We start from the raw sequence: 27804 nt of genomic DNA on the forward strand, positions 1-27804 counted from the left end.
TAACGACCCATTAATATGTTGGGAGTACTTCCTGACGGGGCACACTCGATTTTGTGCCATTACTATCGAGGTCGAAGCAGGAGACGCCATATTTTTGGCACGCTGTCAGGGATCGTTTGTGTGACTGTTAATTGCTTATTTTTGACGGCATTGCGGCGAATATTTTGCTGCAACTGCATACGTGGAATGCCATTATTAAAAATGTGTTTATCTTAAATTGAAGCTATTTTATAAGGAAAGGGTTCGATCTACATTAAACTTCAAATTTTACTTGTGGAAACGCGCGCAAAACGAGAAAATGCGGCTGTATTCCGCATAACTAATTACTAAATTCACTGTGTGTTTAAGTCATTCCACTTTCAGCGGTACAAAGATAATATGCATACTAAAACATAGTTTTGTATTCCGGTTTACTCTGGAAACTAATTTAAAGGGTATTTGTGTTTAATTAAGGCACTGGCGACCCTCACGCCCTTGCTGGAATTTAAAATCAATTTAGGTCGAGTGTCCCTTTACATGTAGCGTGCAGGAAAACCAACATAACTCTAACGTGCACTTAAAAAAGTGCAAATCTAAGAAAAACAAAGCATTTTTCTCCAAGATATCATCGTTGTTTATGCTATATTACGTCTTGGCACCGATTTGGATTATGATTGGCGTCAAAAGTACTTGTCACGCGTTTCAGCAAGTATACTGGCATCATCGGGAGACAATTGAGAGGTGTTGGGGTAAGTAATGGTTAACCATATAAAGATACACCAGAGGCTGGGAAATTTTGGTCACTTACCTTGTTCTGCTCTGGTCCGGAAGTACGTGAGGGCCACAGCTAGAAGGGGGAAAACACGCCACATCAAACCCATGGCGGACGTGCTACAAAGGGACGTCCGGCCCTTGTCGGGGGACTGACGAGACGACAGCTACTTCATGCTGAAAAAAAAAATACATATAGTTGCAAAAGTTATAAAAAATCTAAGGGTACCCAGTACATCTATCATACCCATAGGTGGTAAAATGTCCAATGTCAAACACAACTTTTTGGTATGGTATGACGAATTGCTGTAGCAACACAAATGGTAGCCAAAAATGAAACCTCGTATCCTTTGGTGAATTTTAAGGGGATTCTTTCCTATAGAGTTCTTGAATTTTATTTTAAAATTTGTATTACGACATTATTTGAGGTTGTAAACAAATTTGTTTTACAAAAATGTTGTGTAAAATAATAAATAATGGTACTTTTCTCTTGAGTATTTTCGTGTTTTTTTAATTTATGAGCATCCTTTATGTCTAATCTGAGATGTTTGTATGACAGTCTCATTATTTCGAGGGGCAGAACTTTTTATAAACAGTGACATTTTTCGATAAAGTCAAAAACAAAAGAGTTTCTCCTTTGTCAACTCCATCCGTGGACACTAGTGATGTAACGAATATCCGCATTCGCATTCGCGAATATTCGTTTGATTTATGATATTCGCATTCGCATTCGCAAATATCTTTTGAATATTTTGCGAATATGAACGTAAAAGAAAAATACAGAATGTGAAAACAATATTAGGTAAATTAAACAAAAAAGTTAAGAAATAACTAACAACAGTCTAACCTCACAATTCTCAAACTCATCTGAGCCGGTAGCGAAAACAAAATAAAATTCCAATCATACAAAAATACCGTTCTACCAACTTAACAACGCTAATTTCTTTAACCTCTAGCGCCGCTGTCACCGGAAATATTATGTACGCCGCGCGCGGCATATTTTGAATCATAGATAAACGGCGCTAGATTTAAAAACGAATATTCGTATTCGCATTCGTATTCGCATTCGCATTCGCGAATGTCAACAACAGATATTCGCATTCGCGAATGCTTAAAAACTGGCATTCGTTACATCACTAGTGGACTAGTGGATATATACATTATTACTAAACTTTATTGTACATAAATTCTCAAGTTTTTACTAAATTATTTTATTAAAAAAGTAAAAAAAAATCAAAAGATCAGATTTTTTGCTTTCTTTAAAATTGTTTATTAACGTTTTTTGCATAACAATATTCATTAAAATTTTTTAAATTAGCCATTTCGATGGGAAATTAAATTCTCTACAAAATTTTTCCTATGAACTATACCGAAATTTTGCTTCGTTTTCGTGCTATATTTAAAAAAGTGCAAAAGTACATTTTCACCCTTATCCTCTATTTCAACCCTCTAATTTAATAGCACCTCGCAGTTTTTTCATCTTTAATTACTCTTCGAACAAGTCATGTGATGAAAATCCTTGAACGTCTTATTTCCTTCCCTTTTTGGAAAAAAATTTGAATAAAAACGTATAAGGGTAACGCGACGAGAATCGAAAAATTGGCTAAGTTTGAGCGGCCATATGTATATCAGTCAATTTTCATCCAAAAATACTCTACAACCTTTTGTTTTGAAGGAAGTTTTATCTACTTTTTCTTCTATGAAGCAATGCCTATATCTATCTTTACTCAAAAAAAAACCATAGGCAAAAAAGTAAAAAAAATCAGAAAATTGAATTTTATGCTTTTTTTCAAATTCTTTATTAACGATCAGCTACATTTTTTATTGATGGCCAGTCTCCTCCTCAAGGGTTTCCTCAGGAAGCATTTTTCAAGCGTTTCAATATGAGTAGCTTGTCTCAAAGACGCAAGTTAAATTCTGTTATTTTCTTATACAAGATCTTGAATAATAACATTATAATTATGTGAAGATATAATGATAATGATGATATAGATACAAATGATCAATTTTCATATTCCTAGAACTTATACCCGACATTTACACCTTTTCGCGATCAAGCATCATCGTACTAATTTATATATGGCGTCTCCGGTTCACCAAATGATTATTGGTTATTCTAACATTGAATCTCGCATAGATATACTTTGCTCCAGTATTACTCAAATTAAAAAAGTGTTCCTTTTAATTTTATGTTTGTATAAGTATGTTTTTGCATTTGTTTGTATTGTATTATAGCATTTTAATATTATATGTCTGTTCCCTGTTTGTTTTAGATATTATGTTTTGTGGTATTTATTTTGTTTAAGAATAGTTTTTCTCTTTCACTCTTTTTTTTAGTTTGAAACCTTATCCTGTAACTGGGCATTGCCCGTTGGATATTGTAATTAAAAAATAAAAATAAAAAGATAAATAAATAAAAACTATTTGAAATAATTAATAAAAATAAATAAAAAATAAAAATTTAAACACTCTGTATCTCGGAAACGAAGCATATTTCGACCTACGTTTATATAAACTTCTTTTTCACAAAATAACTCCTAAAATATTTCGCACTCATTTACAAACACCCTGTATAAATTATAGTCAAGAGTGTTATAACTACACACATTAATAATAGATTGTATTTTGTGTAGCCATATTGAAATGCCTCCGATCCTATTCCACAAAGGAGCTAGAATTAAACATAATGAAAGAACAAAACGCAGCACGAGGGCATTCCACCATGCACTTTTACATCACGCAACGTCCCAACATGCATATTTATCACCGATAATCTATTATAAATATAAAACTCGGCCCATAAATATCAGGAGAGATATTACACCGATCTTTAAATATTAATGATAATTACTACTTGTACAACTATTTAAGTAAACTAGTTTATAATAATATGCAGGACAGCATAAATAGATCATATTATAAAAAGGCTTGGAGTGCCTATATTTCTTTTTGTGGATACTGCCCACATGCTCGATAGGGCAGGGCTTGGATCTAATAAAATAAAGTGTAATGTAAACGGGCCGAGATAGACAAACTACCGCCTCTTAGAATACAAAGGTTATCCATCAAATCTGTGACGTTTTCGGTGTCATTTCGAACGCATTGTGTTTATATCCGACAAAAGATCGACTGTTTTCGGTGTTACAATTGAAAATATTGTTGTGACACTAGTTATATTGATACTAAATTCTTAAGGAGGTATATCGGGTTTACTCAAATGTACAGATGCACTTGAAATTTATACGGCGTATTACCCAGTATTACCCACTCTGTGCGTAATATTTTTTTGAAATTTTTTTTTGAATCTAGATTTTGAGATATTGTTGTTGAAAGTTGTTCATTTTGACATAGGTTTATATGGCGAAGATGGACGGTGCGGTCCTTTTTTTACCCATAACTGAGAAAAAAATGTAGAAATTGTGAAACAAAACTTTTCCATAGATAGTACACAGTCTTATCTTATTTTTTATGTAAAACTAATGTAAGTTTTGAACATAGTGCAGCTGTATTAATTAAAAACAGAAACCAATAATTGCATTTCTGTCTGACTAGAGGATTAATGTGGCAACGTCGCAATCAGCTGACAGCAAGGAGGGAATACATTTGAAAGACTTGATAAAAACGAAATTGATTTCAAACTTATACATTTTTCCTAAATCCCATGTACATTGTTATCAAGAATACATTATCCACAACAGATGATTTTTTGTAATGTTTTTAAAAAACTAGATTAATTAAAAAAGACTAGGAAGCTGTGATATATTTATCGGAATAAAAAATACAGTTGATAAATCCTTTTAATATATTTAATGGTTTATAAAAACATCGTAATCATTACCCAGCAATATTTAGGGTTACATAAAGTTTTCTTTACTTGATTAATATAATTAGTAATACTTGAGATAAAGCATTTGTACGGAATAACAAAGGAACATAAATATTTCTCAGCAAACTTTATATCTAAGAAATTAGTTATAGTTGCAAAACTTTTGTAACATTACTCAAATAGAGATGAAAAACACGAACAGTGAGTAATAATGTAATTTCTATCACAGAACCTTCAAAATTGCATCCAACATTTTCTTTGACTTGGACGAGAGATGGGCGCGAGTGTCATTTCATTTCTTTAGAACTAAATTAACATAATTCTCGTTGCTTTACCAGTTCACATGATTTACGGATTTTAAATAAAGGATACAAATCTTCGCGACAAGTATACCTTTTTTTTGTAGTATGCTTTAGAGTTTACAGAACCGTTTAGAAATGTAATAAATTTTGACTTTCAACATATTCTTTGATGAAATGAACAACATTTATTCGATGGCAAAGAAAATGTATGTGTTTTTCTGGTGTTAATGTTAAAGGTTCCTTCTCAAATTGTACTTTTCAAAAAAAATTGTAAATGATTTTTGTTACTAATTTAAAGCAAATTATTGTTATATATCAAATTTTAGTGTTAATAAACTTCGGACTTTAATTTGTCTACTTCATTTATGCAAGGCATATTTATTATTCTATGCTTGCAGAAAGAAGGAACAAATATGTAAAAATATACAGGGTGTTCCATTTAAATTAACAAAGTTAACATCTGCAGCCATTTTATTTGAACTTCATTTCGTTTTTCAGTTTCGAAAAGTTCATAAAAAACCGTGCAACTTTTGTGTTTTACATTTTTTATAACTCTAAAAACAACAAGTTAATGGGGTGTCAAAATATAGTGAATCACCCTGTACATATTTGAAAACAAAAAAACAATTTTTAAACGAGTAACAGAACTGAGATAGAGGATTTGGGTAGCGATTTTCGACTATAAAATCTATTTTCCGTCTCCCATGACTACCAGTCGTTACCGTTGATAATATACTTAACTTATTTTTTAACCTATTATCTCCCAAGAATTTCCGTAATTTATTTCGAATTTTAGGAGGTGTCGATACTTATTACCTCTTACAAGAGCGTTTAAGGAAACCTTATCTCTCACGGAATTCTTTCTTCTACTCCACCAACTCGAGTAGTAAGTAGCCGTGGTTATCGGGCCCTGGAAATAGGTAGCAACACCATAATCGACCCACAATCTAAAAACTGAAAACCCATTACCGCACTAATTGCGGCAGTATTTCTTATTTATTCAAACTACTGGATTCCGAGTGGGCCGTTCAACGGCCAGAGATTAAACTTCGACGTTTGACAAATTGGACTTTGATTTAAAAAATGCGTTATTCTGAGCTTAACCTTCCAACGCGGCGCATTTGAATTGGAAATTACGGGTGAGCCTCAATCCTTTCCGTTATCGTTATCCTTGTTATCGTTTGTATGCAAGTATACAGGGCGAATTTTAAACGCGTACATAAACCGTCACCAAATTAGAAGAAAAAATACGCTAAATATTTAGGTGCTTTTTCAAAAGGCTGTAACTTAGCGAAAAATGGTCGGAAAGCAATAAAAAAAAATATTAGACTGGAGCTCCAAGTTTCTAGTGTCAGGAAGTGGAAGAAAAAGATTTTTAGTTTTTGTCACCTTTAAGAAATCATAAAAATTACAGCGGAAAAATAATTTCAAAACGTTTGCTTCCCTTTCGAAAGGTTCATGGGCTTCGACAATTTTATTCGCAAAATCCATCTTTTGTTTTCATCAAAAAATGTTAAATAGCCAAAAAAAAAAGAAAATAAAAAAATTAAAAACATTTTTTTTAATATGAACTCCAAGACTTTTTTTGAATAAATACAATGTAGTTCATGTGAGGAAAAATAGTTAATTTTGTATCAAAAATTACACCCAAATCTTTAGTCCAGGGAACGAAGAGAAAAATAGGGTAAAACCTCCGAATACTTTTGGATAGATACGATTTTATGGAAATATGGAATTAAGCTTATTTCACCCTGTAGAAGAAAAGTTATATATGCGCTTCTTATTTTTAGGGGATGAAAACCACCCGTTATGCTAAAAAACTTAATACATATAAAAATAGGTGTTATTAAGACTAAAATCCTATCTTAATATATAGAATAAATACTGTGGGTTATAATTTACGTAATTTTTGTAAAGTTTCAACCCTTAAAAACCACCCTTAATGATAAAAATATAAAATTAATAGTTTCTTTGACCTTAAAATATTTTTATAGCGCAGACATTATATATAGAAATCTTTTCAATAATTCACGGTATTATAAATAATTTATTACAATATTTCAATCCTTGAAAAACTACCCCTAATAACAAAATATTAAAAAAAAAATAGTTTTTAATAGTTTGAAATGATTTGATAGTACAAACAGGATAAATTAAATTCTTTTACCTGTTTATAATAGAATTTTTAATTTATCGCATTGTTTAGCTCTTTAAAACCACTCCCAATGACAAAATATAAAAAAATGGCTGTTAATTATTAAATAATAATTTATTTAAAAAAATTATAATGTCCTCTAATGTTTATAAGATCACTGGGTTTCTTAAAAATCACCCTTTATTATAATTATACAAATAAAAACAATTTTATACATTTAAAGTTGATAAGTAGAAGTATTAAAAGATTAAAGGGAAAAAGTGAAGGTATTCTATGTATATAGAATGCTCCAAAGTTGTGGATACCCAAAATATTGATATGCTCCGAAAATTGAAGCGGTAAGGTACCGTTGTTTTTTTAAGAACTTCTTTAAAGCTATTCAGACGATCCTAAAACGATTTTACGGAAAATTTCGACAGCTAAAAGTACTGTAAAATAGAATATTTTTTAGGCGTCATTTTTGAGATTTTTGAAGTTAAGGGGTTTGAAAAACATGACCTTCGTCCTCAACTGCAAACTTCTAGCAGCGACATCTCTGTTAATTTTTATCCTACACAAAACCAAAATATTCTGTGAAAAAAAATTTAAACTTTTGTACTCTTAAATATTTTTCGTATCTTTTTTATTTTTAGTTATTTTTTATTGACATTAAAAAAATTTTTTTTCAATCAAACCGTAGTATTTTCAAAAACATGCATTCTCAACCGCTTAAACTTGTATAATATATTATTAGCACGCAAAAAAATTTAAATTGAAGAAGGATTACATTTAATTTTAAATGTCGTGAAAAATTTATTAATTTTTGTACTGTTTTTTCCGAAACAGCAAATTAACAGTTTTATTTTGATCACAACTATGTTAATTTTTATGCTAATGACTTAAAGTCGAGTTAATTTCAAAGATTTTTTAAGGTACTTTAAAAAATGTTCTGTGCATTTTTCGCGGACATGAAATTATCTTCAACTAGCCGTACCTCAGCACCTATTGCCTCTACATAAATGAAAAAGAAGATTACTACAAATATCATTAATGAACCTGTTGAATAAAAGCGGGCTAAGAACTGAACCCTGAGGTAATCCCGAAGTAACAACAACTTCAGTCAATGTAAAACCATGATACTGAACTCTCAATGATCTTTTAAACAGTAAGATTCAATAAATGTTAAGGAGTTTATCGACATACCAAAATTTGGTAACTTGCAAAGAAGAATCCAGTTATCCAAGCTGTCAAAGACTTTTGACATAACTGTGTAAACTACATCAACCTGCCCACAAATATCTGAAGTATATGCAATCAAATAAATAATATTAACAAGGTTGGTTAAGGTGGATCTATTTGCTATAGATTCATGATGATAAATTGAATATACCGAAGTTGAAATTATCACCCTCACTACTTTTATACCTTGCAAAAATAACCCTAATGTCTGGGAAATTCCGTCTCAGAGATAGATAGAACTTCAGCCATTTGATGCCCGCAAAGAGATTTGAGAGTATTCCAAGATGTAAACATTTCCAGATAAAAAATTATGTTTCCTTTACTCCTTTTTCCGTTTGTAACGAACTCGAACTCTTTTATCTTCAAACGGTCTACGCATCTTTCACTTTTCTGTATTTTTGGCTCGTTTTTCCTTTTAAATATCCAACAGAAATCTGCCATTATATCTCACCTTCCTTGATACCGACGCTTCATTTCCTTGATATCATGGTGAAATCGTTCACCCTCTTCTTCGGTGTGGTCTTCGAGGTTCTCTGGAAAGTAGTCAAGATGAGTGTCTAGTAAATGTAATTTCAAGTTCATCAGCCAACAGGTTGAAGTTTTCCAACAATTCCTCAACTAAATTCTGGTAATCCTCACTCTTCTGATCCCCAAGAAATTCTGAGGGACTTTTTTGAAACTTAGACATGCTGCTCTTTCAGTATCATTCATTTTTGAGACAAATTCTTCGCCTCTGAACACGGTGCGGATTTGAGTACCTTCTTTCAGTTTAATATAACTTATTTCCGGAAACTTCTCTTCTAAATTTCCAAAACAGTCGCTATTTTTGTCCAAAGCTTTAACGAACCATTTCATGAGACCAAGTTAAATATGGAGAGGTGGAAGGAGAATATTTGAATGATTTGTGGAAGATGTTTTTTAATCGTGGAAAGAAATCTGTTCTTTTTGGCTATACTCTCTGTTCATAGTGATTTTTTCTGTCCCTAATATCCCATAGATATAAGAAACAGGGATGAAAGATGAAGTTGTCCTTCCTCTTGTTTAATTTTCCATATTTTCTGTATTTAAGGGCGGTTTTTCGCGAGTTGAAAGACCATGCCAGTACCATTAACAATTAAAACATGAGATACTTTGTAGGTTATATTACACCCACACTCAGAACCCTCCGAAGTCCAAAATCCAAGCTAGTAATTAACCCAATTTGACACACATTTTACATCCATATGCAGTGATGAAATAAAAACCATTAATTCCACTCAGATGATAACCATTGAAAAGGAAATTTCCCCTCTGCGGCACCGTTATTTTTTACGTCCGAGATTACTATTAACTCAGACTGCAACAACTGTCGACTGTTCAAGTTTGGAGGGGCCGATCGCCCTCCCGCTTGCCATTTTTCATACGCAAACAAGTGTTGTATTATTCATGGTATACTTATAGATACTTCTCGTCGAAAAACAAATACTGCGGCACGGATTTAGGCGATGCCCTCTAACATCAAAACAATGTTAGCCCGATTTGAATTTCAAGTGACAGAATTTGGTTTGCGCGTTGTTACGAGGGGATCGGAAAATTCTTTCGCTATTGCATTTGTTTTCCAAACCAACTTGGCAAAAGACGTCTTTTAGTTGAACACGCCTCTACACAGGAAATCGCTGAAAGTGGGATTTTTTTTAACTGGCATTTACTGGCATCAAAATAATCAAGACCAGATAAACGAAATTTTCAGTTGCCATTAGGACAGCTAATATAAATTATACAAGGCTTTAAAAATGTTCAAGCCACGTGACCATCGAGGCAACCAACCATGATGGGCAATGTCCACTAAAAATTACTAAACCTCAGAGTAGAGTGGTTGAACGGGTTACAAATGTAAAAGCATTTTTGTTTTTTCATTGAAATGCTAAAAGCATTTCGATGTTAAAAGGAGAAAAATATCAAACTTCACTTAAAAATCAACAAATTGCAAATTTTTATTACGAAAAATTGACAGGAACAGAATACAATTACAGAATAAAATAAACGGACAGCAGGGTGGCCCAAAAAAAACGAATATATTTTTCTGTCTCTTGTGAAAATATGTTAGTTTATCATGTTTTAAGAGCCTCCTCAAAAAATTTGCTCAAAAAAAATTTTTTAGAGGTCCCTCAATATTTTAAAAAATTTACAAAATCGTCAAAAATTTATTTTTTTTTCGTTATAACGAGCGTTCAAATAAAAACGTGGTCAAGTTGGTTCTGAAAATTTGGACGTAGGGCGTAGCGTATAGCAAATGAACTTAAACGTCATCTGTCAAAGCGCTGTATAAAAACTTTGTTATTGAAACTGACAGCTGCTATACAGCTCGTTGAGAAATGAGGTTAAGTTGGTTGCTATAAGCTCCGACCTACGTCCAATGTGTCAGAGCCAACTTCGTCCACGTTTTTATTTGAACGCTCGTCATTATCACTTTCTAGATTGAAAAAATCTCGATTCTAAATATTTCAAATCAATATTTTAATTTCTAAAGGTTGCTCATAACACAGCCCCACAAAAAAAAGTGGCAGGTCCGAAAGACAAGACCATGGTATCCATATAGTTTTGGGGTCGCTGAATCCGAATCCGGTGTCCGTTTGACACGATCAGCTCTGGTTTAAGGTCAGTTCAAGGTCAAATATAGAAAATCAATTGTCAACAAACTAAACCTATGTATCTATACGTTTTTGGGGTCGCTGAATCAGAATCCGGTGTCCGTTTGACGCGATTAGGTCTGGTTTATCCTATCACCTACAATTTTCTTTCAAGAAAACATAAGTTTGATTATAATATGCTACATTTGTCTTGAATAATTCCTACATTATTAGTAAATTTTAAATATTTTAATGAACTGGTAGTTTCCAGTTTATGATGAACTGTAAGAGATATTGTAGCTATTGTACCGAGATATTAAAATTCAAAACTATATAAGATTTGAATTATACATATTTACAAATAATATAAATTCTAAGAAAAAGTATAGATTACGGCAAATATTTCACATAGTTTAACGAAAGTATATACATTTGAATAGAATAAAATAACATTTACGGCAAATAATTCCATTTAAAACTGCTAATTTGATCCAAATATGTACTTTTTTTCAGTGTACCATTTTTTTTGCGAAAAACTCTAATACGACGGTTTGTCCTATTCGAGTAGCTTAACAGTAAAGGAGTAAGCTGTAATAAAAAGAGGATTATGCATCACCCTGTACAAAAACACTGACCATTTTGTATATTTCTTGCAATAGTGACAGGATTTACCAATAAAATTCTAATTTTTAATTAAAATCGTCGGAACTGCAAAACAGTGCCAAGAATTAATATCTATTAAAATAGTTAAAACTTATTGAGAACCTCTGGAATCGTTCCCGAGTTACATACTACATAAAAACAGGTGAATAGTTGTGACTGTAAAAGATATGTCGTTCGCTTTTTTCTGCAAACCCAAAACAGCAAGTTTAATTTATGGTAATCATCAATTCTACTTTAGTTTTCATTACAGAAACGTGTGTATAAACATTTGCATACAGAGCCAGGCCAGTTACGGATGAGGTCAGCGGTTCCAAAAATGTTTTTTCGTATTATGGTAAGCCAGTATTTAAAAAATATTCTGTTTGCAAATATTTTTACTTACTCTTCAAATATACTCTCGAGGTTTGTTAACGCTTTATGTGACTGAATTTGTCGTGGGAATGGAACATTTCTCGGACGGAGTATAAAATCGACATTATACTGTTCAAAACCTAACAGCACCGTGAATAGCGGTGCGACAGAGCGCGTAATTACCGGCCGAATCCGAGACACATATTACCCACAAAACTGTACACACTTGGTTAATATACACGAAACGCGGCTCGTTAAGGTCGTTGCCGACGATTTACGGCCATTTCTATAAATTTCAATTAGCCGTTTTCCATAAATTCCGTCGTCCGATCGAATGGAAACGTCACTCGGCGGCCACTAAATTTTTAACCTAACAAGGACGATTTAGTAGTCAAACGGACTGGCGAGAACGCCATTTTCACACCTCCGAGGAGTCGCCCTGCCCCTCGGGGTGTGGATAATGCCCTTTTGTCGGGCCCGTTCTTCTTTGTGCTGCCTTGCATCTGTCTCGGCGTAATGAGCCTAGTTACGCTTTCGGAGGGACGCGAAGAACTCACAATGGGCGCAGTAACAGTTGCGGCCGATTCGGCTGTCGCTTATTCCTGAAATTTTATGGTTATACCCGCCAGACGCCCGATGTGTCATAAAATTAGATTTTCGACCGGCGATGCGGAAAGCAGATTCGAAAATACAACTTGTTCGGAAATAACTGGGGCCTATCCACCGGGGCGGAAGCTTTACGTCTCTGCGATACGGTCCGGCCAAAATAAAAAAACTCGTAAAGATTTTTTCCCAATTTTTTTTTTGATAATGTGAAAATATCCAGCGTGCTCTGAACACAGTCATATTTAGAAAGAAACACATTTTCCAGGACTAAAGTGCATTTGTAATGCCAAAGGAATAAAATACACTTTAGTTCACATCAAAGGACTAAACAACATAGGTAGTTTAATTCGAATGAACAGTAATGCACCATACTTGCCGGTTTTAACTCGAGAAAATAGAACGCACTTTAGTTTACTTCAAAGAGCTAAAGGACATATTTTAGCTCCGCAGGAATAAAATGCCCTTTAGTTTATTTCACTGGACTAAAGAGTCTCGAGAAAACAAAGTGCATATTTTAATTCCTAAGGATTACTTCAATTCATTCCAGAGACCTAAAGTGCTCCGTTTAACGAGAAGAAATAAAAAGCACTTTAGTTTATTTCAGAGTTAAACTGCATATTTTTATTCCTAAATATTCAAAAGTCACTTTAGTTTATTTCAAAAGATTGAATTTAGTTCTTAAGTATTAAAATGTACTTTAGTTCGTTTCAAAGAACTAAAGGATATCATTGAATTTACAATCCACCGCGCACTTTTCAATTCCAGGAAATAAAATAAACTTTAGTTCATTTCAGAGAGCTAATGTACATTTTTTAACTAGAGAAAATAAAATGTACTTTAGTTGATTTCAAAGAACTAAAGCGCACGTTTTATATCCAAATAACTAAAGCGCACTTTTTTAATGCGAGGAAATAAAATGAGCTTTAGATTATTTCAAAGACTTGAAGTATACTCTGTAACATGAGAACACAAAACGCACTTATTCCAGATGACTAAATTGTTTTTATTGATTAGAGGAAATAAAAGGTGCTTTATTTAGTATGTTTCAGAGAGCTAAAGTTGTATATTTTAGTTCTTAGTTCTATTAAAATGTACTTTAGTTCATTTTAAAGAACGAAAGGACATCATTTAATTCTGATGGATTTACATACTTGCATTATTTCAGAGGTGCACCATACCACTATAGAAAAACCGCATTTTAGTTTATTACAAATTGCTAAAGTACATACTTTAATTCCTAAGGACCTAAATGCAGTTTAGTTTACTTCAGAGGACTATATTGTTTTTATTGATTAGAGGAAATAAAAAGTATCTACTTTATTATTATTTCAGAGAGCTAAAGTGTATATTTTAGTTCTTAGTTCTGTTAAAATGCACTTTAGTTCGTTTTAAAGAACGAAAGGGCATCATTTAATTTCGATGGATTTACAACCTTGCTTTATTGCAAAGGTCTAAAGTGCACCATACTACTAGAGAAAAACCGCATTTTAGTTTATTACAAAGTGCTATACATACTTTAATTCCTAAGGATCTAAGTGCAGTTTAGTTTACTCCAGAGGACTAAATTGTATTTATTGATTAGAGGAAATACCTAGTATAAATACTTAGTATATTTCAGAGAGCTAAAGTGTATATTTTAGTTCTTAGTTCAATTAAAATGCACTTTAGTTCGTTTTAAAAAATTAAAGGACATCATTTAATTCCGATGGTTTTACAAACTTGTTTTATTCCAGAAGTCTAGAGTGCACCAGACCACTAGAGAAAAATCGCATATTAGTTTATTACAGAGTGCTAAAGTACATACTTTAATTTCTAAGGATTTAAATGCAGTTTAGTTTCCTCCAGAGGACTAAACTGCACTTCTAAACTCGAAGAAATAGAATACACTGTTCTTTATTTAATTCCAACGATAGCGTTTCAGATATCCTTCGAAACGTTCAAAAACGCTCAAGATTTGCACTTTAGTACTGTTTTATCATCGAGAAATTAAGTATACTCTTATTTACGAAGTGTAAAAATAGGTTGCGACTAGTGTTTTTTCGCCCAAGAGATTAAAATGTGCATTTTAATTCCTCAATGCGTTGATTTAACATGTTATAAATGTAAATTTGTATTTATAACTGCCGTAACAGCTTCATAAAATTACCATGGAAGCGGCTTCAACTACACTTGCTCGTTCTTCATTAAATACCGACCTTATTCGACACCGATCAACCGGAATTGAATCAAAAACCATTTTAAACTAGGCGTATACTCAACGAGCAGCAAATAGCCGGTACAGTTAGACTAATAGCTCCTAATGCCAGAAACCGGGAATATCTCGTTATCGGAACATCGGAGTTTCAATTACGCATTTTTATATCGGCCTGCATATGGATAGGTCTCGTGGTGGAACTTATTATAATTCTTATATGCACGAACGGATAGAACAGCTACATTTTAACACACGTACGTTAGTTATAGAGCCTGTGCCTCCTAGAACGCATCATATTACTTACTAGTTAGAGAAAGAATGATTTTTATAAATTCCATATTTTTTATAAGATGAACCATTATAAGATAAGTTCGATAATTGCTGTATATTATAATAAATCACTAATGACATGAGCTATTGAGTCATTGAGGGCAAAGTTATGTCATTATTAACATATGAGCTACAAGTGTCTATTGCCATGAGCTATCAAGTTATTAGTGGCATGATACTCATACATAAGAACTATTAAGTCAATGATGCGAGCTATTAAGGCAATAGAGATGAGGTATTATGTCATTAGTGACATGGAACATGAATCGTATATCACTAGTTATGACCGACTGCCAGTAGCAGCAAAAATTATAAATCATATATGAGCTACAAGTATCTAATGCTATGAGATATCAAGTGACATGAAGCTCATACGTAAGAACTATTGAGTCAATGACGTGAGCTATTAAGGCAATAGAGAAGAGGTAATGCCTCATATATAAGAACTATTAAGTCAATGATGTGAGCTATTAAGGCAATAGAGATGAGCTATTATGTCATTAGTAACATGGACCGACTGCTATTAACCACAAAAATTATAAATCATATATGAGCTACAAGTATTTAATGTTATGAGATATCAAGTTATTAGTGACATGAAACTCATACGTAAGAACTATTGAGTCAATGACGTGAGCTATTAAGGCAATAGAGATGAGTTATTATGTCATTAGTGACATAGACTAGTTATGACTGCTATTAGCCACAAAAATTATAAATCATATATGAGCTACAATATCTAATGCTACGAGACGCTATAAGATATCAAGTTATAGTGTCATGAAGCTCATACACAAGAACTTTTAAGGCAATCTATCGATGCAATAAAGATGAGGAATTAAGTCATTAGTGACATAGAACATGAACTGTATATCACTACTTATGATCAAAAATTATAAATCATATATGAGCTAACACTATGCTATGAGCTATCAAGCCACTAGTAATATATGAGTTATAAATTATATTAAGTCAATAGAGATATGAGTCGTTAGTAGTACTAACTGTAGCAAATGAATAATAAATCACTTAAAACATGATCAATTAGGTCATTAGTGACAAATATTATAAATCATTACTGATGTATGAGCTATGTCACTAACGTTATAAGTTATAAAGTTGTTAGTGACATTGTCATTTGCGATTTAGGAACTGCTAAGTCAATCGTGAATCATGGTCCAGCGATACGAGATATTACCCACATATGAGCGCCAAGTAACCATGATATGAGCTTGTATTAAGTCAGTCAATATCAGGGCGGTGTCATATGAGCTTTTACTATAACGAAATGATTCGACTGTTTTGATATTCCATGTGGAACCATTTATATGAAACTTTTAATGATTTTTAGGTGGTGTAGATGTATTGAAATTGGTCTTTCCGCCTTAGATATTAGGACTAAACGTTTGGGAAAACCGGAGAAATATGAATATATGAACAACGCCCTCGCGGTTGTTTAGGGAAGAGTTACGAGCAACATAAAACGTTTAAAACACATACCATGGAAACCATAAGTGTCACTTTTATTGACTCTAGTCAAAAGGGTTTTACTCCCATATTTTTATAGCCGTTTACACAGCAATAACCATATATTTTGGTCAAAAGAAGTAAATATTACTTTAATTTACCTACAAATATATAAGCAAGTCTTTGTTGAAACGATGCCCTTCCCTTTTCTAATTTTCTCAGAAGCGATAAACGTTTTTAATCGCCCGAAAATTAAAGAAGGCATAATTTCGTACAATTAAAAATTACTTAATTGCAGATAAAGATGTCGAAAGCGAAGATATCTACGCCTCGGGAATCGAAGGATTATACATCGGCATTGCTCAAGACGAGATCCATTAAGGAAGACTTTCACAGTAGACCATCCTCTTAAGGATTATCTAGATGTAACTGTTTCGGAGTGACATGTTGTCAAATTTACTTTATTTAAATGTTCATAATGCGGCGGATGGCCCATCTCGGATATGCGTCTTTAACTTTATCGATACGCTCGAATCTCTACGCGATACGTGGTTGCCTAACAGCCTAGATGCCAACAAAAACAACTACGCTTAGCAACCGTTGAGATTACGCCAGTTTTCATAAGAACACGGCGGGCACCTTTGTACTTAATTAAGTAATAAGTTAATAAAACCTTATTTCCAACAGTTTATAAAAATAGTAATAATAATAAATTAATATTTGGGTATTACGAAGTGACAACGATTTTTATATTCCGATAGCCCTAACACGGTGATTTGGGCTAATGGAGTAGTGATATGGGCTATTGGAACAGTGATATGGGCTATCAGAATAGTGATAAGGGCTATTAGAAAAATGACATGGGCTATTAGTGTAATAAATTAAAAATTGGGGCTGTTAGGAACAAATTCGAATATCTTCGAGTACTACAAATATTAATTCAATGTATTTATAGTAATAGAACCATTTTTGAATGGATAGAAAGTAATTTAAGTTGGAATAGAACGTAAAGAGTGCAATGCAATTCCTTCAACTCTCGCCGTAAATGTCTGCGAAATTAAAGAAAATACCACAATTCTGTTTGCTCTGCTGTTGTAGCTGCCAGGTGAACATTTAGCAAATTGCCATTTTAGAAGTTTTTGCTACTTACTAACGACCACTCTGCGCCATATAACTATCCCTCACTTCGCTACAAGAAGCACGAAAGCGTTTTTTCGTCGTTCCAATCTGCTACTTGCTGCATCAAACGAACTGCAAACACGTCAATATCAAAGAACGATTGCACCGTTAGTGAATAATGCGATGTATTATTATTATTATGTACAGGGTTAGTCACTATAATCCGACTCATTGTGAGTTTATTATTCAAATTACAAAAAAATGTTTAATACAAAAGTTTTAGCTTTTTTTATTAATTTTTTTAATACAGTATTAGAAAATAAATTCATGATGATAAATAAACTTCTGTCTAAGTCATTTGTTTGTTCCGCGTGCCTCATCCATAGCCTCTGCGATCCGTCAGACATAAATTTCTCTCCTGTTTTTTTCAAAAATTGTTTTAAACTGAAACATGACGAACAGTCCTGAATGAAAGAGTAACATATTACATATTTTTGAAAAGAGAAAAATTTTACGAAGCTAAGTATGCACTAATATACAGGGTGTTCCATTAAAAAAAAATTAAAATTAATGTGGAAAGTGCACATTTTTATAACCACGAAACTATTGCTATAATATTACAACGCAAATATATCCGTAGTTGTAAAATCACAATTCTAATTCTTATTACAAATATCTAGAGGGGGGTTATGCGAAATGACAGGAAAATTTATCAGTGTAGTGTTTTAAAAGATCTTTCTATGGAAACTTTCTTGTTAGTTTGGGGAGAGCCTTCGCCCTTATTTTTTTACTTACAACGCGAGGCACATAAATCGAAAGTTGCGTAATCTGATATGACCCAGATGTCAAAGACCAAATCCAGATTAGAAAACCCGAAAGACGCGCTGCTGCCGAAACTTCTAGTTTCTATCCGCAAGAACTTCGACAAACCGATACTTTCTTCGTCCTAATCAGCGAAGATTTGGAATTTAAGCTCGGATGAAAAGATAATGCGAGCGGTCGTGCCCCAGGAGCCGTCTTTAAGAAACTTTCACACAACTAAGACGTATGCGGTTAAAACAGGTTTAAAAATGAGCAGGGCATTATTTAAATCAAGACTCGAAGGCTGTGCACATCGAATTTTGTCACAGTTCGGATTACCTTCCAACATACCAAAGGTGATATATTTCCGTTGTAAAACGCTTTGGCTCGTTAATTTAGTGCGCTATCGATGTTTTTAAATATGTACAAGTCATTTTATGTTTTAACATAAATGTGTTATACACAGGGAGTTCAATAAACTCCGTGTCGTACTGGCAATTTTTTTTATTAGAAATATTTCGGAAAAATTTAACATCCACTGATGAATGCGACTCGTTCGTTTGTCAAAACTGACCTTTTTTGAGGATAATGTCGAAAATGGGAGTTTGGTAAATAAGAGAAAATTGTATTCACAACACATACAAGGTCTGTTCAGAAAATAATCGAACATTATTTTTTTAAACTTTATTATAGCTTCATTTGAAATGGCCTTTAATATATGTGACAAATTTGTTTTGGTGTCATCAACAGTCTGAAAACGGCATTGATTTTAATTTCGTAAATAACAAAAAATCGCAAGGAGCCAGGTCTGGCGAGTAAGGTGACGAGGGCGGCGCACACGCGCTTGCGCGGGCCCGGCGCTCCTTCTCCCGAGTGCAGGCTGTTCATTAGCGGTAACTTTTACTGCTGCTAGCGTGTTTATTACATAAACTATCAATGTGAAATTTTTGAAAATAAAAGCTAATTAACAATTACCATTATAAAAAAAGTATTTTGAGAACAAAGAGGCGTAAGTGATTTCGCTCTTTTTTTAAATTACCATAAAAATAAGCTCTATTTAATGAGAAAAGAGCAAATTCCCGAGCGGCTTTTGCCTAACCTTGGGACAATTTGTTTATAACGCTGTTTTGTACGTCCTACTTTGTTAGTTGTCAAGGGTTACTTAATTTCAACTTTTTGAAATTTTTCTTTTTCGATACGTTTCTTTGGATCAATTAGCACCTATCTCTACGATATTAACTTCTAAAATTAACGTTAACCATGAAGAACTTCAATTTTGTTGTACAAGAGATGGGTCAAAAACACAAAAATGTTATTTTTCAGTAAACACCTCAAGCAAGATGCTTGTTTAAAATATATGACCATGACGTACTTCAATTTTGTTTTACAGGGTGAGTCAAAAACACAAAAATGTTATTTATTGAAAAATAAAAAATTCCTTGATATATCTAAAAAAGCAATTAGAAAAATAATTTCAATATGGGGGTGGTGTTTTTGATATTTGGTATCTTCATCATACCAATTTGTTTACTTCTTTTTCAGCTTATTTGTTGTTGTAATTATGTTAGTATTATTTAAAAATTACACTTGAATAAGACGTATTTTAGTTTTTACTTTGTTCCCTGTACAAAAACGAAATTTTCCATAATTTTTTAAGCAAAAACTTTCCTCAAGAATGCCTTTCTTCGTATTTTGCAAAATAAGGTATATTTACTCTTTCGCAAAATAACATTTTTGTGTTTTTGACCCACCCTGTACAAAAAAATTGAAGTTCGTCATGGTGATTCGAATTTTCTAAACAAGCAAAAACTTTTATCAAAAATGCCTTCTTTTCATATCTTTCACTTTTTCGTTCATTTGTCCTCTTGTAAACTCAATCCGTGGACATATTGTATATACCTACCCTTTCCCGTTATAAAGTGTAATAAAATGTCTACTTATATTTTTTTAAGTTTTCAGGTGTTATGATCTAATTCGATCGCAGTACGAATGTTTCATCGACATTGGATCTTTGTTCCACAAAATAAACATTTAAAAAATCGTCACTAACACTCAAATAACAATATCACGAAAACTAAACGAGATATCGACCATCCAAGATCACGTGGTTGCAGAGGAGATTTTGCGCAATGCAATGCTGCCACCCGCATATCACTAAGTATCTCCATTAGCGCGTAATTAAAAAAGTTCGTTTACTTTCTGAACAGACCCCGTACTATCAATTCGATTTTATCGACTTAGGAATTAAATTAGCTGCGTTTTACAAACATTTAACTACCACATTCTTGTCGTTAATGTGACGATTAAATATATTTATATTAATGAGATATTTAAATATTTGTTTGATACGTCTAAGAATGTAAATGTTGTAAATGTCACGTGCGTAACGACTAATAAATAATACATACGGACCGTCACATTTCGCTTAAGCAATTTTACTTAGCTTTGCTATCTGCAGCATTGTCTGCAGCACGTTATTTACTAAATTTAGACGAGTATAACTGTAGGTACCTTCAAAGTTTTTGCAGGTTAAAAGCAATAGGATAATCTGCGATAATCACAAAAATTAAAGCATAAAAAAATCCTGTAAGGCTTAACAAGGAGAAAAACGGTCACAGAGCAATAGAAAAAACAAATTGAGGCTTGAAATTTCTAGTTTCAGGATCTGAAAATCAAAAATTTTTATCGTTGATCACAACCATAAAAATTCCCGCGGAAATTTTTTTTTTTCAAATTTTTTGCTTCCCTTTCGAAAGGTCCACAAGCTTCGATAGATTTTTTTGGCAATCCCGCCAGGAAACTAACCTGAGGAGTGACCATTTCGCGACTTTTCGATTCGGCAAGCTGAATTTATCACTATACATGCCAAATATTATGTACAATAACATATTAGTTTCCACAGTCAATTGTATAATTTTTACGTAAATTCACGTTTTTCGCTTATAACTTTTTTCCGTTCATTTCCACGAGAAAACGGTAATATACTTTTTTTTCGTCTTCAAAAGGCCTACAAAACTAGCCCTCGAGCGTCAAAAAATATTGATTAGATCAAAGGTTATAAACAAAAGAAGTTTATTTATAACTTTTGAATTAAACATTTATAAACTGGGATATTATTATCAGAACGTTTTTGCATCGCATCCTTTCATTCCTTATCACTGTCTAATAACTCACACGAAATCTGGAATCGGTAAGTTGAATAGTTTACAAGTTATAGCCTTATAAACAAATTAACTAATTATTAGTCTGGACGATTCCGAGGATCTTCCACAATCGCACTGATTTTTTTCATGGTAGATTTCATAATAATACATTGAAACCTATCACTTTCTTTTTAATTTCAAATTTGCAACCTGGATTTTTTTTATTTTGTAGCCTTAGTTGCAAAATGAAATATACGATGCACGAGCGTGATATAGTTATATATTATATACATATTCGGAAAGCTTATGAAAAGAGCTTTAAGTTAAAAAAAAAATCGTCAAGATTCGTTGAAAAATAACGGAGTTATAGACTGTCAAAGTTGACGGCCTATTGTTAAACAAATTAGGTTGGTAGCGGCAAAAAAAATACTGTCATAATCGGCAACCTGAGTATTTTCCCAGGTAAAAATATTTTATTTGTGGAAAGATCTTAAGTGCATCAGAAATATTGTCAAAAGTCAGTGGGTCGCTTGATTTTCGGCGAGCCGAGGCGCGGCGGAAGGGTGGGGGAAGCGAACGATAGCGAGTCCGCAGAAAATGACGATAATATTCATAGTCCTGCCATTAAATAAGCGAAATTCGCTTGAAAATAATATATTTGACAGTTTATAACTCCGTTGTTTTTCATCGAATTTTTTAACTTAAAGTTCTTTTCTTAAGCTTTCCGAATATGTAATAATATATAACTATATCACGCTCGTGCGTCGTATATTTCATTTTGCAACTAAGGCTAAAAAATAAAAAAAAAATCCAGGTTGCAAATTTGAAATTAAAAAAAAACAATGATTGATTTCAATGTATTATTATGAAATCTATCATGTAAAAAATCAGTGCGATTGAGGAAGATCCTAGGAATCGTCCATACTAATAATTAGTTAATTTGTTTATAAGGTCATAAGTTGTAAACTAGTCAACTTACCGATTCCAGATTTCGTGTGAGTTATTAGACAGTGATAAGGAATGAGAGGAAATGAACGGAAAAAAGTTATAAGCGAAAAACGTGAATTTACGTAAAAACCATACAATATAACTGTGGAAACTAATACTTATGTCATTGTACAAAATATTTAGCATCTATAGTGATAAATTCAGCTTACCGAAACAAAAAGTCGCGTCCAACTCTATATTTCCTGGCGTATTGACTTATCCTTTTTAATTTGAGCTGTTCAAGAGGTTTCCACGATGATTTGTCGGCGAGTTATAGTTCTTCAAAACAAAAATGACTTTTTGGCTTTGATAAAATTAAGCGAACAAAAACAAACGCTAAAAACGGCGAATTCCATTCTATCTCAGTTTGAATTTTACTACAGTATTTGCCTCTATACTGTGTCCTAGATATCCCGAAAGATCGCGTTTTTTAATTTCGTGGGGAAACAAAACAAACACTGAAAATTCTATCAAGCAATTAATAATTCCATTAGCTCCCGCCCCCTATTTGTCCAATTTATTTACCCCCGGTTCCTCGTATTACGTAAAAATGGGGTCATCTCGGCATTGTTTACACGTCTAGTTAGAAGATGGATGCGAGGATGTTTATCTTGGGCTACCCGTACATGTGTAACGTTTTTCTAGGCGCCACAACCTGTGTTTTCGTGTAACTTTGGCGACGGACAACGCGTGGGGGTCGTAGTGATGGAGCTCTGAATATTTTGTGACTTGTTAACTCAGAGATAAAGGGGAAAAAGTAGAAGAAAATTCGACATCGATGCAATCTACCCCACTTCTATTATTATACCCCTTATATTTTTCATACAAATTTGAATGAATCATTTCCAAATAAAATGATTGTCTTTACTATTAAACATTTCTCAGTTTCCACGAGTGTAAAAGACATTAAAGTCAAATGCGTAAAAGAAATCGACTCTTACAGCTGCTATACTGGTTATTTTTATTTAGACATGTGCAAAATGCTGCTACCTTCACGATGGTGGTGCAGCAAGGGCGCGAAAGGGGAAATTTGCGGTCGAATCTCGGAATAAAGGAAACCGTAGGTGTCCAAATCATAGTTCAGCACAGGAACATTTTTTAAATGATGTGGAAAAAATCTCCGCATAAGTAAAAGCCAGGTGCCTGAAGTGTTTCAATCAACAGTGTGACGCAAAACACACGAGGTTCAAATGTATCCATATTGAGCTCTGTAAAATCAGTATAAGAAATCAGAAAAAACATCAATTTAATAACAAAGGCCGACATTCGTGAGAGAAAAATTCACATTGTATTTTTGCAGAATGTTGTATCTTTTATAGTTTGTTCTATAAATAATAGATTCTGATTACACGCTTTCATTAAATTGACATTTTGAATAAAACAGTCCAAAATTGTAAGCTTTACATGAAACAGGAAATTTTCTTGAGATTTTAAAGCAATAAATAAAAAAAACTATTGACTGTTGAATTAATTTTCTAATTTTAAATGGGTCACCCTATATATTATTGCATTTTCGGAATTGAGGGTCACTTTATTAAATATTTCCTATACCTCATATTTTTGGTATAGTCGTTTCGATCTCAACTGAAGGAGCAAGAGGTTGGCAGTATGTACGCAACAACTCAGTATTGAAATATTTGAAAAACTTGTTCCTATAAGTATTTATCCATACCCATATACAGGTCTCGTCGCCCGATTGAAGAAAGAGCGCGCGGGCAAACGCGGCACAAACACAGCCGCACTGAGCGACCTGGCCAAAAATTTAGTTGTCAACAAATGACCTAGCAGTGCAGTGCAGCAATGCGGAATTTGGTGTGATTCAGGTAACTTTAATTTATTATAGGCACATTCTATTAAGCATTCATATTACAATTGCGAAAGGGATAAATTAGAGGAATATTTTGTTTACTAATATTATTACATCTTGGAGACCTTTTGAAACGGAACAAAACGAAATTTATCATCAATATAATAAAATTGTTTGAGGACATAAATAATTAAAATAAGTTGTTGGTCAAATAAACATATAACAGAAATTTTCTACACATTATATACAAATTATTATAATTTTTTACTACAGAAAACTTTTTTAGATACGCCTATGAAACTAATTAAATTTTATTGCTAGACGTTTTTATACACGTTCAACTAATTTCGGAAAGACTATACCTGTAAAAGGCATAGTAACACTAAATTATTGTATACCAACAAATTAAACGTTTATGTAATATCAGATGTTTAATTTTTGCTGTTACATTTTGATAACTTCAAACAGCTATAAGTTTGTTAATTTAAATGGAACACCCTTTTTTTACTCGGTCGTATGCAGATCGAAATTTCCTTTCAAGCCATATAAACATTGTTAGAGTTGCCGTTACTACTTTTACAAATATTTGCAATTTTCTATTTTTTTGACAGTTTTTCTCGTATCAGACCTGTTGTGAAATTGGCCATGACCAGAAACACCCCAAAAACAATTAAAATAACTTGACAGGTTAGTTGTCAAATTATTGTTGTGTCTCTAACAGTTTTTGCCGAAAATTTAAATACAAACGCCTAGGGATCGTTTAAATTATACTAATGAGGATTATTTTAATTTGTTTGTTATTTATGGACAATGTGCAAAACAGCAAAGTCTCTACAAGTTCTTGTAATTACTTGTCACTTTCCCGCAATTTGTTGCGGGCATTTTTAAGCAATTTTTTGAGCGTTATTAAAATGCCTATACCTTCTCAATAAAGCATGTTAGAGAAAAAAAGTGGAAGAATAAAAAGGTTTTATTTACCCGGATTTTCGTTCGCTTTAGTTTTTTCCTTTCGTTAGGTTTAGGGCTCATGATATATTCCTTTTTATTAGTTTAGGGTTTGCAATAATTGGGTCAAAAAAAACTCTTTATTCTAGCACTTTTTTTCTCTAAAATGCATACTTGAGGAGTTATAGGCATTTTAATAATGCTCAAAATTGGTTCAGAATGGTTGTAGCACTAAAGAGGCATTTTAGAGAAAAAATTCCAGGAATAACGAGTTTTTATTTTGACCCTATCCACCGTCTGTGCATTTTAATTTCAAAATCTTAACCATTTTAACAAAAAATGAGATTTCCACTGATTTTGAGCTATTTTTTGAGGTTAGGTAAAAATCGTGACGTGATGAAACATTTCTGATAGCTCCATGGTCTTCAGCGGGTCAAAATACAGGGCCTGCTCTGTTAAAAAGTATCTGAAAAAAATTTCTTTTGTATATAATTATTAATTACGCAGACATCCATAATTATGAAATAAAATATCCCATACTTTGTACGGCTAAATATCGTCCACAATCAAACCGTGAATAACACTACAAGAATTTCTATTGTGAAACAAGCCGACGACGCTGTTACTTTTTACACGACATGGGCAGAACCGAATGCACATATAGATTTCAGCCTTTCATAATGAATAATCCTAATCCAAACAAGACACCGACACCTACAGATATTATTAATTACACTAAAATATTTGACGGGTTATGAATATGTTAATAAGTGAAATTCGTTTCAGTCCTCTTACTAATTAATGGCCCGTAGCACACCATTTTTCACGATCTGATAAAAAAAAATCGCCAGCGAATTCATTAATTAGCCCGATAGACTTATAAATCAGCCTTTCTTATGCCGTAATAAAATGTAAACGTTTGTTTAATGTTCGAATAATAAATGTTAGACTTCGCATGAAAAATTAATTTCTATTCATCAAGGTAATTTATGATAATTCCAATGCTGAACAGGTGTGTATTGTGAGGTTTGGTTTGGGTATGCTCTTGATTTAAAAAAAAAATGTAGTACCTAATTAAATATTATGTTATTCTACAAACAAAGTCATTAGGTATATTTATTTATTTACTTCGAAATAACTAACTAACACAAGGGCAATTGGTAAATCAGCTGTTCACTCATCTTAAAAGCTTTTCAAAACAAAATTCGCTTGTGGGAAAGACAAATGAGAAGTAAAAACTGTTTTCATTTTTTAACAATATCCAGTCACGAAAACGTTGAATACGGTCGCTAAGCTGAAAAACTGGAACTATTGTCAGAGCAATTCACCGATCGATTTTCCGATTTTAAGAATATGGATAGCACTTTTAATATTTTTGCAAATCCTTGTAAGTGTAATGTGGAAGATGCTCCGTTTCACCTAAGATGGAGTTGATCGAGCTTCAAGAAGACTCTTATTTGAAGTCTAAATTTGATGATGTGGAACTAAGCGAATTTTACAGAACATACCTTTCCGAGGAAAAGTATCCACAGATGAGAGTTTTCGCACGAAAAATAATTTTGACATTCGGAAGCACGTATAAATGTGATCAGCTTTTTTCAATCATGAAAATTAATAAAAATAAGCATCGTACTCGGCTTACAGATGTTAATTTAGAAAACACTTTGCGCCTATGTACTACTTATATTGACCCCAATATTGATCATCTTGTTTCTCAGTTTCAAACTCAAGTATCTCATTAATTTTCATTTGATTTTTTTATCTTTTTTTATTAATTTGCTTTTTATATGTTTGATTATGCTATTATAATTAATAAATAAAAAAATGTGTGAATTTTTGTGGAATTGCTCCAAATATACTTACGATTTTCTACTATTTTTCGCCCATTGTTAATGCAAAATTCAACTTTTTTTATTCTACTTTATAGAAAATCGTCAAATAATCAAAAAATAAAGAATGACTTTTTCTTATTTAGGGCTTACTTTCAATGTTACAGGGAAAAATTTGTCGAAAAACGGGTAATTTTTCGTTCTTTTTGTATGTTTGTTATTCCCCTGAATTTAGCAATGGTTTTTTGGAATAGACAAACTTCAAACATGAACGCCAAAGCCCATTTTTACTGCTCTATCGCCTGGACTATGACAAGACAGACAAGTATTGAAAGCAGCTCAAATTAACATAAACACATACCGAATACACACAAGTGGACACAAACTGTTTTCCAAAGAAATTGGAAGATATTGAGCAACTAAAACTGTGATTTATATGCGCAAAGCTGCCGTTTTTTGGAACTGTTGAAGTTGAAACAGATTAAACTAATAATATAACTTGACTGTACAACCGAGTTCTTCATCTACAAAATAGCGCAGTAGGTGGTGCGTGAAAGTAATGGGAAATTGGTAGGAAGTGCCTACCTCTTCTTACATCTATGGTGTTTTCAAATAAAATAAAAACTTGTGAAGAGTTTTACAACTCGAAAGTATTAAAATTTAAATGCAATAACACTTCACAATGTATACAATATATACATT

At 32.8% G+C, this 27804-nt stretch overlaps 1 protein-coding gene across 3 annotated transcripts in view; it reads right to left on the reverse strand.

Annotated features, from left to right (window-relative positions):
- The window catches only part of LOC108906588 (ephrin type-B receptor 1-B), a 319577-nt gene that overhangs the window by 203002 nt on the left and 88771 nt on the right, over nucleotides 1–27804 (reverse strand). For all 3 annotated transcript variants that reach the window (XM_018709892.1, XM_018709891.1, XM_023454425.1), the window contains exon 3: nucleotides 788–927. In XM_018709892.1, the coding sequence (XP_018565408.1) occupies nucleotides 788–860 (73 nt within the window). In that variant the 5' untranslated portion in view covers nucleotides 861–927. The remainder of the gene's footprint in view (nucleotides 1–787; nucleotides 928–27804) is intronic.

This window comes from Anoplophora glabripennis, unplaced genomic scaffold, assembly GCF_000390285.2.
Source record: "Anoplophora glabripennis isolate ALB-LARVAE unplaced genomic scaffold, Agla_2.0 scaffold108, whole genome shotgun sequence".
Lineage (NCBI taxonomy): Eukaryota > Metazoa > Arthropoda > Insecta > Coleoptera > Cerambycidae > Anoplophora > Anoplophora glabripennis.